This window comes from Panicum virgatum, chromosome 8N (assembly GCF_016808335.1).
Source record: "Panicum virgatum strain AP13 chromosome 8N, P.virgatum_v5, whole genome shotgun sequence".
Taxonomy (NCBI): Eukaryota; Viridiplantae; Streptophyta; class Magnoliopsida; order Poales; family Poaceae; genus Panicum; species Panicum virgatum.
Genome location: NC_053152.1, coordinates 7,974,409 through 7,987,353, shown reverse-complemented (window position 1 = coordinate 7,987,353; position 12,945 = coordinate 7,974,409). Strand labels below are relative to the sequence as shown.

Genomic DNA, 12,945 nt, shown 5'->3' with positions numbered 1-12,945 from the left:
AAAAAAATGACATAAACATAAAACTAGAATTACATGCAACTTGATAGAATGCTAATGCTAGCGCCTAGGCAGCAGATGCTCCAGCAGGCCGCAGTGCCGCCGCGACGGTCGGCCTGCGTGTACGTGAGTGCGTCGGACTCCAGTCTCCGGTGTCGGTGTCGGATCGTCTGGAGAAGGAGAACATCCAATGCCAGCTCTGGCGAAAGCAGATGAAAACGAAACGCCAAACCCCGAGTCGCGATCGCGGCACGGAAGGATGGAAGTCTGGAAGACCGGGCATTACTCGGACCACAAGTGGATATATCATAGAAGGTATGATGAACTACTTTCTTCTTAGATGGGCAGAAAGTATGAAGTTAGGTTGGCTCAATATAACAATTCGTGGTAAATATAAAAGATTGGAACACTTTTTAATATGGAACAATTCTTTATGCTGGAACAATGTTTATTCTAGCATAAAAAATTGTTTCGTCATGTGTGATAGTTTGACTACCTGTTACACATGTAACTCTTAATATTTGCCGGAAGACATGCATGCCTGGCTGTCTACTCGTATACTGTGAGTTGGGTCAAATACTACTACCTACGACATACTAGATGTTGGGCCCGCCTCCTTCGTGGGCCCTAGGCCGTCACCTTGGCTGCCCTCCCCCTTAGACCGACTCCAACAAGAAGAGTCATTTTCCATATGCAAATCCACCTTTGCCTCGCATACACAATGTTTTGCGTTTCCTTCTCATCGTGATGCCTCCAACAGTGACCGCATTTCCCCGTCCCAGCCGCTCCTCGACCTCCTCACCTCCCCATCCCAGCCGACCCGCCCCACACCGCGCCGCCACCGCTGCTCCGCCCCCGACGCCGGGCCCTTCCGCTGCACCTGCCGCCCCCCTTGGCAGCACCCCGCGCCGCGCCGTCGAGCTGGCGGATCCCACTCGGCCCGCGCGCTGCCGCTGCTCGCCCCGCATGCCGCCGGAGCTGGCGGAGCTTGAGCTCCAGATGCGTGAGGCCGGCGGAGGTCGCGGCAGAGCTCGAGCTTGAGGCGCGTGAGGGCGGCGTGGGCCCGCGGCTCCGCTCGCCATGCCTGTGCCTCCGCTTGGACGGTGAGCTCGAGGCCGGCGGAGAGAGGAGGGGGATCCGCCGTCGCGGCTCCGACCCAACGCCGGCTGCGGCCCGCCGCCGTTGCCCCGACGCGCGGGGAGGAAGGGCATCGGGAGGAGGGGATGGGGAGGTCGCCCGCTGCTCGTTCGCACTGCCTGCCCCGCCGTTCGCCTCCAGATTTGCGCAGTAGAAGAGAGAGAATCCATTTTTACCTCACCTCTCTCCTCACGATACAACATACCTACTGCTTTGGCTCTTCTGTTGGAGATCGATTTCGTGCGACACAGTGCCCGCCGAGATGCAAAAATGGGTTTGCATTCCTTTGTTGGGGTCAGTCTTAAGCTGGCCTTGAGTGCAAAAGTACCCCACCTCTGTCCCTAGCCATCAGATGAAGATCCTATGGTTTTGATTGAGAATTTTCCAAGGTTGTATTGCTTGCCTAGTTTTCACATGATACGCTGCTTGCCAAGTCACCTAGCCAGCGTGGAGGGAGCATGCGAAAAGACGCTGGTACCCTACCTGAACTCAATATATGGTGCTCTCTCTCCTTCTATTTCTATGACCAGTGGGACCCACGTTCCTTCTTCCACCTCATTTTCTTCTTCCAACTCCCCTTGCTGAGCACGCACGCCATGGCTGCGTCGGCCCTTGCCCGCCCTTGTATCCTCCCCAGTGCTCACCTCGTTTTGATCTCTTGCCTGCAGGTCCTGCGGGGCCGGGGGCGCGGGCACGGCCGCGAGGTGGCGGCGGTGAGGGCGCGCGAGCAGGGCGCGGTGCCGCCCGACCCGGCGGCCATCCTGCGGCTACGGGATGTGGCACCAGACCTTCTGCTCTCCACGCCTTCTGCTTTGACAATTAGCACCAGGAATTCGTTACTAATTTTGTCATTCAGCCTGAATTTTAGTATAGTCAGGTTCTGTTCAGTTCCCAAAAATTTTCATGCGCTAAATTTCGAAAATTTAATCGCTAATTAGTAATATTAAATGTGGATAACTGAAAAAACTCATTCCACAACTCCTAGGCAAAATCACGAGATGAATCTAATGAATCTAATTATGTAATGATTAGACAATGGCATGCTACAGTAAACGACTTCTAATGACGGATTAATTAGACTTAATAGATTCATCTCGCGATTTTCCATCCATTCGTGTAATCAGTTTTATAATTAGTCTATGTTTAATACTCCTAATTAATCTTGTAGAAGTTTCCAAAAAATTTTGCCTAAAACTTTTTGGAACTAAACGGACCCTCAATGGAATTATTTTTGTTGTGCACGTATATGGCCTTGGTGGCGGTGGATGCCAATGGCAAGGACGGCGCCATTAACCATGCTCCCACCCGGCCGCCGCCGACAACGGCGAACAGAGCGGCGCTGCCGCTGAAGGTGAAGCTCCTCCACCCGCTCCTTCTCATGGCGGTGCTCCCCATGGGCTTCCTCGCCGTCATCGTCCTGCTCCTCGACAGCTCCACCTACTCGGTGCTCCCGTGGCTCTCCTGCCCGGATGCCCTATCGTCCGCGCCGTCATCGCGGCAGCGGTCCCACTCCCACCCCCATGCGTCATGGGTGACAGCAGGGAATCGCCGCTGGAGCGGTGGGCGCGGCCGCCGGTGGGCGGCGTCGCGGCAGCCGAGGATCAGGCGGTACGCGGTGCCTAAGGTGGCGTTCATGTTTCTATCGTGCTGCCTTCTCGGTTCGAGCCCACTCGGCTGAAGGAAGAAGAAGATGAGGTGAGAGAAGAAACGTTGGTCCCACTGGTCATAGAAATAGAAGGAGAGAGCACCGTATACTGAGTTCAAGCAGGGGCATCAACGTCCTTTCGCGTGTTCCCTCCACGCTGGCTAGATGACTTGACGTGCCACATCGGCGATTTTGGCAAAAAAAAAATTAGCTTCACGTCCAGGACAGTGGCAAAAAGAAATAGCTTCGTTTGAATGGATGACAAATGAGCAAATGCAAACTGTAAGAATGACAATTAAATAGGAAATACCCCCTCCCTCTCTCTCCATTTTACTCCTTCCTTTTCCGATCCTCTCTCTCCCCCTCCCTCCCTCCCTTCCTCGCCCAAACCCTAGCACCCAAATCGGCCTATATCCCTATCTGATCTCCCTGTACCATGAACCCCATCTTCTTCTCCAAGAAGCCGGAGCGGTTGCGGAAGCGGCGGCGCAACAAAGAGATCAGCACTTACGAGGGGCCGGATCTGATCAGCCGCCTCCCGGACGACGTCCTCGGCGCCATAGTAACCCTCCTCAAACCTGACCAGGGCGCCCGCACCGCCATCCTCTCCCGCCGCTGGCGCTACGTGTGGCGCTCCGCGCCACTCAATTTCGACGACGGCCTCAAGTCGGTCGACTTCTCCTATCAACACATCCAGGTTATCTCCCAGATCCTTGCCGCTCACCCGGGCCCTGCCCGCCGTCTCGCCACCAGATCCCTTGACCTCGGGCGCAACATCAGCCTGTACGACCATTGGTTCCGCCTGCCGGCGTTCGACGCGCTCCAGGACCTGCTCCTCCATTTCCCCTTGACCCCCTGCGCATGCCACACCGAGCTGCCTGCCTCCGCGCTCCGCTTCGCCTCCCTCCGCCTGCTTGACCTCAAAAACTGCTCCTTCCCGGCAAGCAGCTGCTGTGGCTCGCTAGCCTTCCCATGCTTGACCTACCTCTCGCTGCGTGGTGTCAGCATCAGCGAGGAGCTCTTCCACCGCATGATCTCCAGTAGCCCCCGCATCGAGGCTATGGTGCTTGACACGAATTCCGGCCACCGTCGGCTGCGCCTCTCCCTACCGAGGCTCAGTTACCTGGCTGTCGCGGATAACTCCCTTCCATGCAGGAAGGAGCTGGAGGAATTGGTCGTCGAGGATGCTGCGAGCTTGGAGCGGCTCCTGCTGCATGAGCTGGACAATGGTATGTCCGTAAGGATAATCGGCGCAACAAAACTCAAGATGATAGGTTACCTTGCAACTGGTTTCCCCATTTTTGTGCTCAACAACTCAATTTTTAAGGTAAAACATTTCATTCCTGCAAGTTTACTCAAAACAAGGTAGAGACAAGGACCTAGAGCTGCATGTTATTGACTCATTTTGGGTTTTAGTAATAGTATCGCTGCTACAACTAGTCGTGAGGAAAAAAAAGTAAGATACAGATGTTTTTGTTTCCTTGTCTGCCACTAGCTAGATGTCGTTTTAGCCGTACCAGTTCTTCATGTAGCCAAAATACAAGGCTCCCTCTCGATTTGGTAGATCTTAATTTCATTGGAAGGAATTATATTTCCATGTTGTCAATCAATTTATTAGCTTTTCATTGGAATATTAATTATATGCATAGACAGAAATGTGAAAATACTATGCCCAACACATCGGCGCGTAATGGGTTAAGGAAAACATACATTTTTTTCCACAAGTAAGACTCACCTTTTGGGGATAGCGTCTGCCGTTTGTTTCACTATTTATATGAATGCTTTGGATACAGAGCATGGTTCCTGTCAGCTTGGTGGAGCAGTTCTCCACTGTCAAGATCTTGGCATTACACATGCCTGATTTGCCAAAGTTGAAGGTTGTCATAGCATATTTAAGATGCTTTCCTTGCTTGGAGAAGCTCAAGATCAAGGTGCCTTCCTCTTGCAAGCCATTTTTTACTGTCAGATTCAATTCATGATTAAAATGCACCGGTAGTCCTTGATTGACGGAGGTAGATCTATGTACCTCCCTACCGAGTAGGGTCCACGAATCCGGGTGACTACCCTGCTCGGTGACTCGGCTGCAACTACCCGGCATGCAGGGACTCGGCTGCATGAAGGGAGAATCTTCTATGGATCAGGATGAAGGCTCCAGCTAGACACCAGGATATCTAGGGATCTTACCCGACCTTCTTCCTTATAACAACCCGAGCATATTTTACTATACTTGTACCCCACGACTCCTGGTCTATATAAAGGGGGAGACCCATAGGTAGTTCAACCCCACGTCATTCAACTCAACTCATCGCTACATCATCCGAAACCCTAATACAACACCGAACACTAGACGTAGAGTGTTACACTCATTGCGGCCTGAACCTGTCTAAGCCCCTGCGTCTTCGTGTTACTATCGAGCTCTTGGTCCTGAGATCCCCGTCTTGAAACTCTAACGCCGGGTACCCCCTGGTGGACTAGCCGGAATAGCAATCCGACATTGATCTTTTTCAAATGTAGGATCATGAAATTCTATTTTGCAATTTCATCTCCTTAAACTTGCTAAGTGGTTCATTGGAGGTCCAAATTTTCTTAACTAACATAGATTTACCTATATGGTCAATATGCATGCCATTTAGCACGTTTCAAGGGGTGTTTGGACCTCAAGTGAGCCATTTAGCAAGTTTAGGGATATGCATTGATAGATCTGTGGCCTAAGTGACACATTGGAACAAGTTTGAGGACAGCTGATGTGCTTTACTCTTAACTCTCCACCCACTGCTGGCTTGTATGATATTGTGTTATTTTAGTTTGTCAGGAATAGATGGACAACACCACAGGAAAATGTGTATTTGCCATGTGTCCGATAGTTTGCCGTGTGCTTTCTATCGGGCACACGGCAAAGAAACACTTGGCCGTGTGCACACACGGCAAAAATATAACACACGACAGCGTCATGCTTTGCCGTGTGTTTTATTTAGGCACACAGCAAAGTAAAAAAAATTCTCTTCTCACCACGAAACTTTTTCTACTCTTCACATACAACATATGGTACTCCATGTTAAAATTTGATACGTTTTTGTGTTTGTTTGCTATATTTAACTAAATAATTACATTTCAAGCAATTTTTTGAATTAAATCAAATTTGAATAGCAAGTGATTCAAATAATAGAATAAAAAATGATATTCATGTTATTTAACCTAGTTTGTGGCCTTACCTATCAAATGAAAAGAAATTTTGAACATCTTGTCTAGGAAACACGTCCATGTGTGTGGTTGGCCGGTGGGGTCCTTCCCGAATTAAATCTTTTTTGTTTCCTATTTTTAAAATAAGTTTTTTGAAAAATTCTTTGCTGAGTGCCCGATAAATGGCACACGGCAAAGAGGTGTCGGCAAAGAGATTCTTTGCCGTGTGCAACACACGAGAAAGGTTTTGCTGTGTGCAAAAGAGGCTTTGCCGCGTGCCTCTAGCACACGGCAAACAGGCCGACTCCGGTAGTGCAACGAGTCTGAAAGATGCTGCGCACTGTGCCCCATCTGCTCCTGTCTGAGTGTCTTGACCACAGCCTTAAGATCATTGTGCTGCTATCTTATTCAGGACTGAAGCCACATGCTGATTTTGCTAAGTTCTTTGTTAAGAAGGCCAGGATCCTCAAGGTCATGAAGTTCTATGTCGCTGCGTGGAGCACCACACCAGTATGGCTTGAAGACCAGTGTAGGCGGATTGATATTTAGAACAGGGCCTCAAGCTGTGCTCAGTTTCCTTTTGTGCTCGTGGGCGACTTGCCCTTTCGGTTTTGGATGGAAGGTGCCTTCTCTGAAAACGACCCCTTCATAGAATGTTTGGGCTGATCCGCTGATGATGGCTTCTCCAATTCCAATTCCATACTCCACCATTGAAGGAATGAACAGCCAGCTCCACGATGGCATTGTTTTCTTTAATATAAGTTTTGCTACCAGCTGATCGGATCAACATCTTTTGATGCTTCACCGACTGTAAACTAGTCAGATCAGTGCCATGCTGTGCAAATACTCTGTGTGTGTCTACATGATTCTATTTTACTGTCCCTTCTGTACACTTATCTCAGCTCAACAATACTTGCACGTTTCATTTTTCACACTGTTTGAGCTGCATTTGACCACCATTTCTATCAGAATATATTTATAAAATTTGATGACTTTAATTTTTTATGTTCACGTTAAATTATTTACAATTCATTTTCAGTCAAAGTTCTAAAGTTTGATTATAGTCAGTTTTTTTCTTAAAAGTGGAGATGCACGTGCCACAAGCACGTGTTTAAAGAACAATTATATTTAAAAATAATTAGATTGCATTAAGACTACTAAAAGTTTAAATTATTTATTAGTATAGTGAAGATGCACATATAGTCAGCAACGTCAAGGATGTCTAGGAGCGACTACTCCCTAAACCTGAGCCCACGCGGGTTCCACGGCGGCAGGGCCGTGCCGCCAGCGAGCCAGTAGCTGTTGCGCTCGGTGTGGCCAAGCTGGCAAGCTCTACTGCAGCATGCGGCAAGCTGTGTTGGATTAATTTTTTCAGCTCTAGTTAACGTCAAGTTAACAGGGATGGTAGATTGCTATAAGAGCAAGGGTAATTTTTTCAGCTCTAGTTAACGTCAAGTTAACAGGGATGGTAGATTGCTATAAGAGCAAGGGTAATCCTTGGCTATAAGCCAAGCCAACTCACCTCGAGACCAACTTATAGTCCGATGTGTACAATAAATAACTAATCTATGCCCATGTTTCAACAAGTATTTTTTAATGTATTCAGGTGAAGAGAGAGAACGCTCAAATAAGAGAGAGATAAAGGGTGGCAAGGTTCAGCGCATGCAAAGATATCTTGGGTTCTGTGATCAGCTCGGCGCGCCAAGCACATGGTTCTCTCTCTTCCACCTCAGACGTGCAGCTAATGTGGCGGGCGTTTCGCCCGTTGCTGTACCTGCTCTAACGGACAAAACTTTCAATGCTAATATTCTAAAACTAACTTTCAATGGTATTTTGCTAAATTTGGGTTCTTTCAATATCATGAATCCAATTTTCCCTTGTTTTTTTAGGTGACTGGACACTGGGCAAAGTACAGAACTCTTGACAGAAAACTTATTATATTGTTTGCAATATTTAGTTCGGAAACATTAAAATCGTGTGTACAAATTTGTTTTGCAAGATATTTTCATGATCTCACAAAAATTGTTGGATCTAATAAACATATTTTGTTATAGAAGATAGCGATCAAATACAAACGTTGGTGACCATGACATACTCAGTAGTTTGATCAGAGTAATAGCCTCATGTTGGCGCAGTCTTGCCACATGATTCAGGTTGAACCAAAATTTACAGACTCTAGGATGTGCGACATAAAACTGAAATAAAATCGAACACTAAACAGGATGGAGCCTAAAAGTAGCCTTGACACAACTATACTCTTCGGAAGTTGCCCAGTTAACACTCAGGCTCTCTTGCTTCAAAGCCTTCATTGGTCCAAGTCTGAGGCACCAAAAAAGGAATAATCTGGATCTGCAGATGATCCAAGTAGAGGAATATACTCTGAACCTCTTACATGAACACTGAAGCAAGCTGAAACACAAGCATACACAAAGTTAGACATTTCCAAGAATGTAATGATTATCTTCCATGAAAAATGCATGCCACCAAGATATTACATGAGTCTGAATAACGAAAAATAATACAATAATAGCAACCTTCAACCACATGCCTAAGAAGATGGTGATATTGCAATTCGTAAATCTGATAATCCTTTTCAGCAAGATAGGGCAAAGGATCAACGTTTGGAAAAGATGGCACAAATGTGCATCTTCATCTTACTACAACTAATGTCACGTTCAAATATTTCCTTTTCTTTTATTTTCTTTTTGAGATGGAAACAAACTTCTACTAAGCACCGATTAAAACATTTATCAAAGCAGGTTATCTGTACTATGTTCGATTTTGCTTTTTGTAAAAAGGTACTAAATAAAAAGGCATTGTCTAGGATAGCTCTAGGCAACAAAGATATTTACTCTTAAATCTAAACATGAGGGGTCATTATAATAAGGACAATTGAAGAGTTAAAAGTAGAAGACAGACAAATGGGCACGATAAGAAATCAAAGGGTGAATACATTCAGTAACTTTCTTAATAATAGGCACTGGTTACATGGCTTGCAACTATGCAGGTAATAAAAGCTACCTTCCTCCTATTGGATTTGCTGCAGCAATAACACTGCATCGAGCTTGAAGAGATGTGACGATTCCTGCCTTTGATATATTGATACCCTGTTGCTCCATGGCTTCATGAATACTCACCCTGGAAAAATCAGAGGAGAATTATATATTCATAAGATAGAAATTTAGATGCTAATAGTACAGAAGATTCCAATGCAAATGTTATACCATCTCTATCTTGATCATTCATCTTGTCAAATTCATCAATAAGGCATATACCCCTATCAGCAAGAACCAGAGCACCTCCCTCAAGTGTCCATTCTCGTGTTACTGGATCCTTGTGAACTGCTGCAGTGAGACCAACAGCAGAGGCTCCTTTTCTAGTTGTATATACCGCTCGGTGTCCTGTTTTCTCCACATACCTAAAAGATGGAAAATTAGTGGTAGAATCTCAAGGAAATGATGAAAAGTGATTGATTCTGTCCTTACTTAAGAAATTGGGATTTTGCAGTGCCTGGATCACCCAGGAGGAGGATGTTGATATCGCCTCTTAGACGATGTTTTCCCTTCTCGTTCTTCTCTTGTCCACCAAACATAGCTAGTGCGATGGCAGTCTTAATACCTTCATGGCCATAAATGGACGGTGCAATTGATTTGACAATCTGTTGAGTTCAAGTGCTTATGTGAGATATTGTACATTAGCATATCAAAATGCATCAAGAGATTGAAGAGTAAAATAACAAACCCTTTCCCCAATCCTTGGATCCTTGGACAATTTCTCAATCTTTGCCTTATCCTCATCAGTTAATTTGTATGCAGAAAACAGATCCTGCTTTTTTGCCACGTAGTTGGCCTCTACCACTGTGGCAAAAACAGGGAAACCATTCTTCGTATTCAGAGATAAGTCAAAATTATTTGTGTATATCCCAGTGACCTCCTGGAAATAGTGAACGCTGAACATCAGTTTGATTTCGACATTAATATGTATTGAAAGACAAAAGGTAGGTGGATAAAAATTACAATTTCCTCTGCTGGAAGAGCACAGTCAAAAAATATTGTTGTTACAAGCAGATTCAAGAGTATGGTATTACTTGATAGATTTAAATATCAAGATTTACTGACCTTGGAGATAGATATGCAGGTCGTGGTCATCCATCAACTTGCTATTGATATAGGCATTTTGTCGTGGCATAGGCATTTTGTCGAACTCTTCGCATGCACTTGACAAGAAAATAGGAGAGAAAGCATAGTAGCGAGATAGTTTACCATCAGGGAAGGGAGAGATGCTTCCTGCTGCGGTCAGGGAAGGAAAGAGGGCACCCGCGCGTGCAGAAGGTCGTCGAGGAGCAGGGGTCGTGTCTCCTGTCGCAGCCGCGCGTTTGTTGCTTGAGCAGGGGCGGTGTCGAGGGGCAGGGCGCCGCGATCGGCGTCGCAGGCAGGGGCGGCGCCAGGGGTATGCTCCTGCATACCTAGAGATTTAGGGGAAAATGTCAACATGTATTTATAGATGTATATACTCTCTTCATTGCACAAAGAGTGTAGTTTTAGAAAATTCAAACACATTACTCATTCAAAAAAATGACTTTGTTATCCATAATTATTTCTACCAATTGTGATTGAAAACTGTATTATTTATTTGGGTTTCTGGATCCTTAATGAATGGATAGACATTGAAACTAAAAAAATAATATCTACTGAATATTTGATTCATTCGCTCTATAAGTTCTTTTATGCAATGCTTTCTTGGTATACTTGATATTGCTTTAATTAGATGGATTTCATTACAAGCTAAGACTGCATTCTTTGTGGGACAAAATTTGAATGCCAAAAACTATACTTATTTTGGAACGGAGGGAGTATCATATACAACTTATGGACCCAATTCAATAAAGCCTAGTAAGGAAGCCCCAAATGCAAAAGAATCATTCTCTCCGTCTCTGCTCGCAGCTCGCCCTGAGCCCCCTTGGCTCCGTGTTCGCCCCAGTGCACCTCCGGCCCTAGGCTTTGAGCCCTCCGCCTTCGGCCCTCGGCCCTTCGCCTGTCCCCTGGATCGGCGTCTGGCGGCACTCCGGCGACCGGCGTCCGGCTCTCTCATCCTAATCACCTCCCCAACTCGGCAACGACAACTCCGGCAGGGGTAGGCCGCAAGCCCCTCGCCGTCCTAGTGCCAGCGCCCCAGCATCAGTGCGAAGGAGGCCGCCACCAGTTGTTATTTGCACCGTTCAATTGCACTATTGTTGCACGCTCGGCTACAGCTACCGCGTGTTGCGGCAACGCAAAATGGCAGTGGCAGCTGCAACAGTAGCCGAACGGTGCGATTATGAATTTGTTATGCAACTTATTATCAACTATACTGTGTATTAGCTTCAAATTTTTTTATGTTTGGCATACCCAGCCGCAAATTTCTGGCTCCGCCACTGGTCGCAGGGGCGGAAACTCGTCGTTGGCGGCCGGCGAACAGGGATGGAGGCTCGTCGCTGCCGGAACACCGGAGCTACACGAGCTCAGCCATGCGCTCACGCGTCCGAGCCGCCGCTGCCGGGATGCCGGAGCCGCGCGAGCTCTCCGATCCCTGCCGCCAGGATCTGAGATCCAGCGGCGGCTCGTTGCCCCCAGGCCGGCCGCCCCCAGTAGAGCTCGGCGGCCTCCTCCTCCCCTTCCCCCTCTCGGCCAAGGGCCTGGCAGCAGCGCCTGAGACCGGCCGGCCCAAGATGCGGCGGCGGCTCACTGCCCCCAGGACGGCCGCCTCAGATCCGCCGGCGGACCACCCGTGCAGCGCCCGGTGGCCTCCTCCTCCCTGTGGCCACGTGGGCTGCGCGTGGTGGCGGGGACTGGCGGCTGGAGCGCCGGCGTGGCGTCGTGGCAGCGGTCCATGAGCTCGGTGCCGAGGAAAGCCCTCGGGGAACCTCGGGAAGTTCTCGACGTCGCTGGTGGTGATGAGCTGGCCCCCCGCGGCGATGTAGTTGGCGAGCCAGCCCTCGAAGAGCACAGGCCTGATGTCGGCGTGCGCGGCATAGACGGCCGCCGTGTGCGCGGCGGGGCCGCTGCCGATGATGCAGACGCGCGAGCGTAGCAGGCCTGCCGCCGCCTCCTCCATCCCGTTGGCCGTTGCGGAGGCCGTCGCGGCGGCGGAAGACGGGGAACCGAAGGGCGGAGCTGAGCTGGACCAGGGAAGGAAATGACGATGGCTGTGTTTGGATTCCCACGCGAAATTTTTTTCACGTAAAACAAATACATGCATGAAGGGCTAAACGAATTTTATTTGCGAAATCTTTTTCGGATAGGCGTAACTTTTCGAGACGAATCTAATGAGCTAAGTTTCACCATGATTGGCTACAGTTATGTTACAGTAACCACATCTAATCATCTTCAAATCATACGGTCAAAGACCTCATTAGCTAGAGTAACTGCTACAGTATTATGATTATGGAGGTGGTTTTGTAATTAAACTTTATTTAACACCTCTAATCAGTGGTCAAAGGGATGAAAAATTTTCATGAAAATTTTTTAAAAGCAAACCAAACACGCCCGGGCGGGAGCGGGAAAGGGAAAGGGGGAGCGTGGGATGAGAAGCGACGCGCTGAAATTCCTGGTCGTGGTCGAGACGGACGGGGGATGGGCGTTGATTGGGCTAGCTCCCGATTTCCTGCGTTGATAGGCGTTGATTGGGTTTAGGGGCGGGTATAAAGCGGATTGGTGATAAAAGAAAAAAGATCTGGGCGGAATCATCCTGGAAACCGCAGTTTTTTCGGTCCAACACCTTTCGTCAACCACTTAACTCTTACAAATGGGCCACTAAGAGGTATTTTGTGAGATAGTGGGTAGGTTAATTGTTGGTGACAAATATTTTCAATTTCTTCAACCTTTATAGTATAGAAGAATTATAGTATAGATTTGTTCAAAACGTCAACTGTCTCACAATTATGTGTGACAGACGTCAGCAGTTGATTAAGATTTGATTGCAAGTATTAAAAATGATTTTTAGAACAA

General features: G+C 47.7%; 2 protein-coding genes across 2 annotated transcripts; one reads left to right on the top strand and one right to left on the bottom strand.

Moving 5' to 3' along the window:
• Positions 1-3,163: 3,163 nt before the first annotated feature.
• Positions 3,164-6,864, top strand: LOC120686353 (putative F-box/LRR-repeat protein At5g02700). The gene is made up of 2 exons (XM_039968554.1): positions 3,164-4,710; positions 6,372-6,864. Exon 1 carries the CDS (start codon positions 3,216-3,218, stop codon positions 4,146-4,148), a length of 933 nt encoding a protein of 310 aa, XP_039824488.1. The 5' UTR covers positions 3,164-3,215; the 3' UTR covers positions 4,149-4,710; positions 6,372-6,864.
• Positions 6,865-7,984: 1,120 nt separating this feature from the next.
• On the bottom strand, positions 7,985-10,404 carry LOC120684327 (DNA replication licensing factor MCM2-like). The gene is made up of 6 exons (XM_039966198.1): positions 10,078-10,404; positions 9,701-9,892; positions 9,445-9,617; positions 9,184-9,377; positions 8,981-9,097; positions 7,985-8,368 (listed from the first exon to the last, which is right to left on the bottom strand). Exons 1-5 carry the CDS (start codon positions 10,105-10,107, stop codon positions 9,093-9,095), a joined length of 594 nt encoding a protein of 197 aa, XP_039822132.1. The 5' UTR covers positions 10,108-10,404; the 3' UTR covers positions 7,985-8,368; positions 8,981-9,092.
• Between the last annotated feature and the right edge of the window lie 2,541 nt (positions 10,405-12,945).

Excerpts from the sequence above, each read along its gene's own strand:
- LOC120686353 (XM_039968554.1), top strand. The coding sequence starts at position 3,216 with ATGAACCCCATCTTCTTCTCCAAGAAGCCGGAGCGGTTGCGGAAGCGG.
- LOC120684327 (XM_039966198.1), bottom strand. The coding sequence starts at position 10,107 with ATGACCACGACCTGCATATCTATCTCCAAG. Across the intron at positions 9,618-9,700 it reads ATCCAAGGATTGGGGAAAGG|ATTGTCAAATCAATTGCACC; the intron begins GTTTGTTATTTT and ends TGAACTCAACAG. Across the intron at positions 9,378-9,444 it reads GCAAAATCCCAATTTCTTAA|GTATGTGGAGAAAACAGGAC; the intron begins GTAAGGACAGAA and ends TCCATCTTTTAG.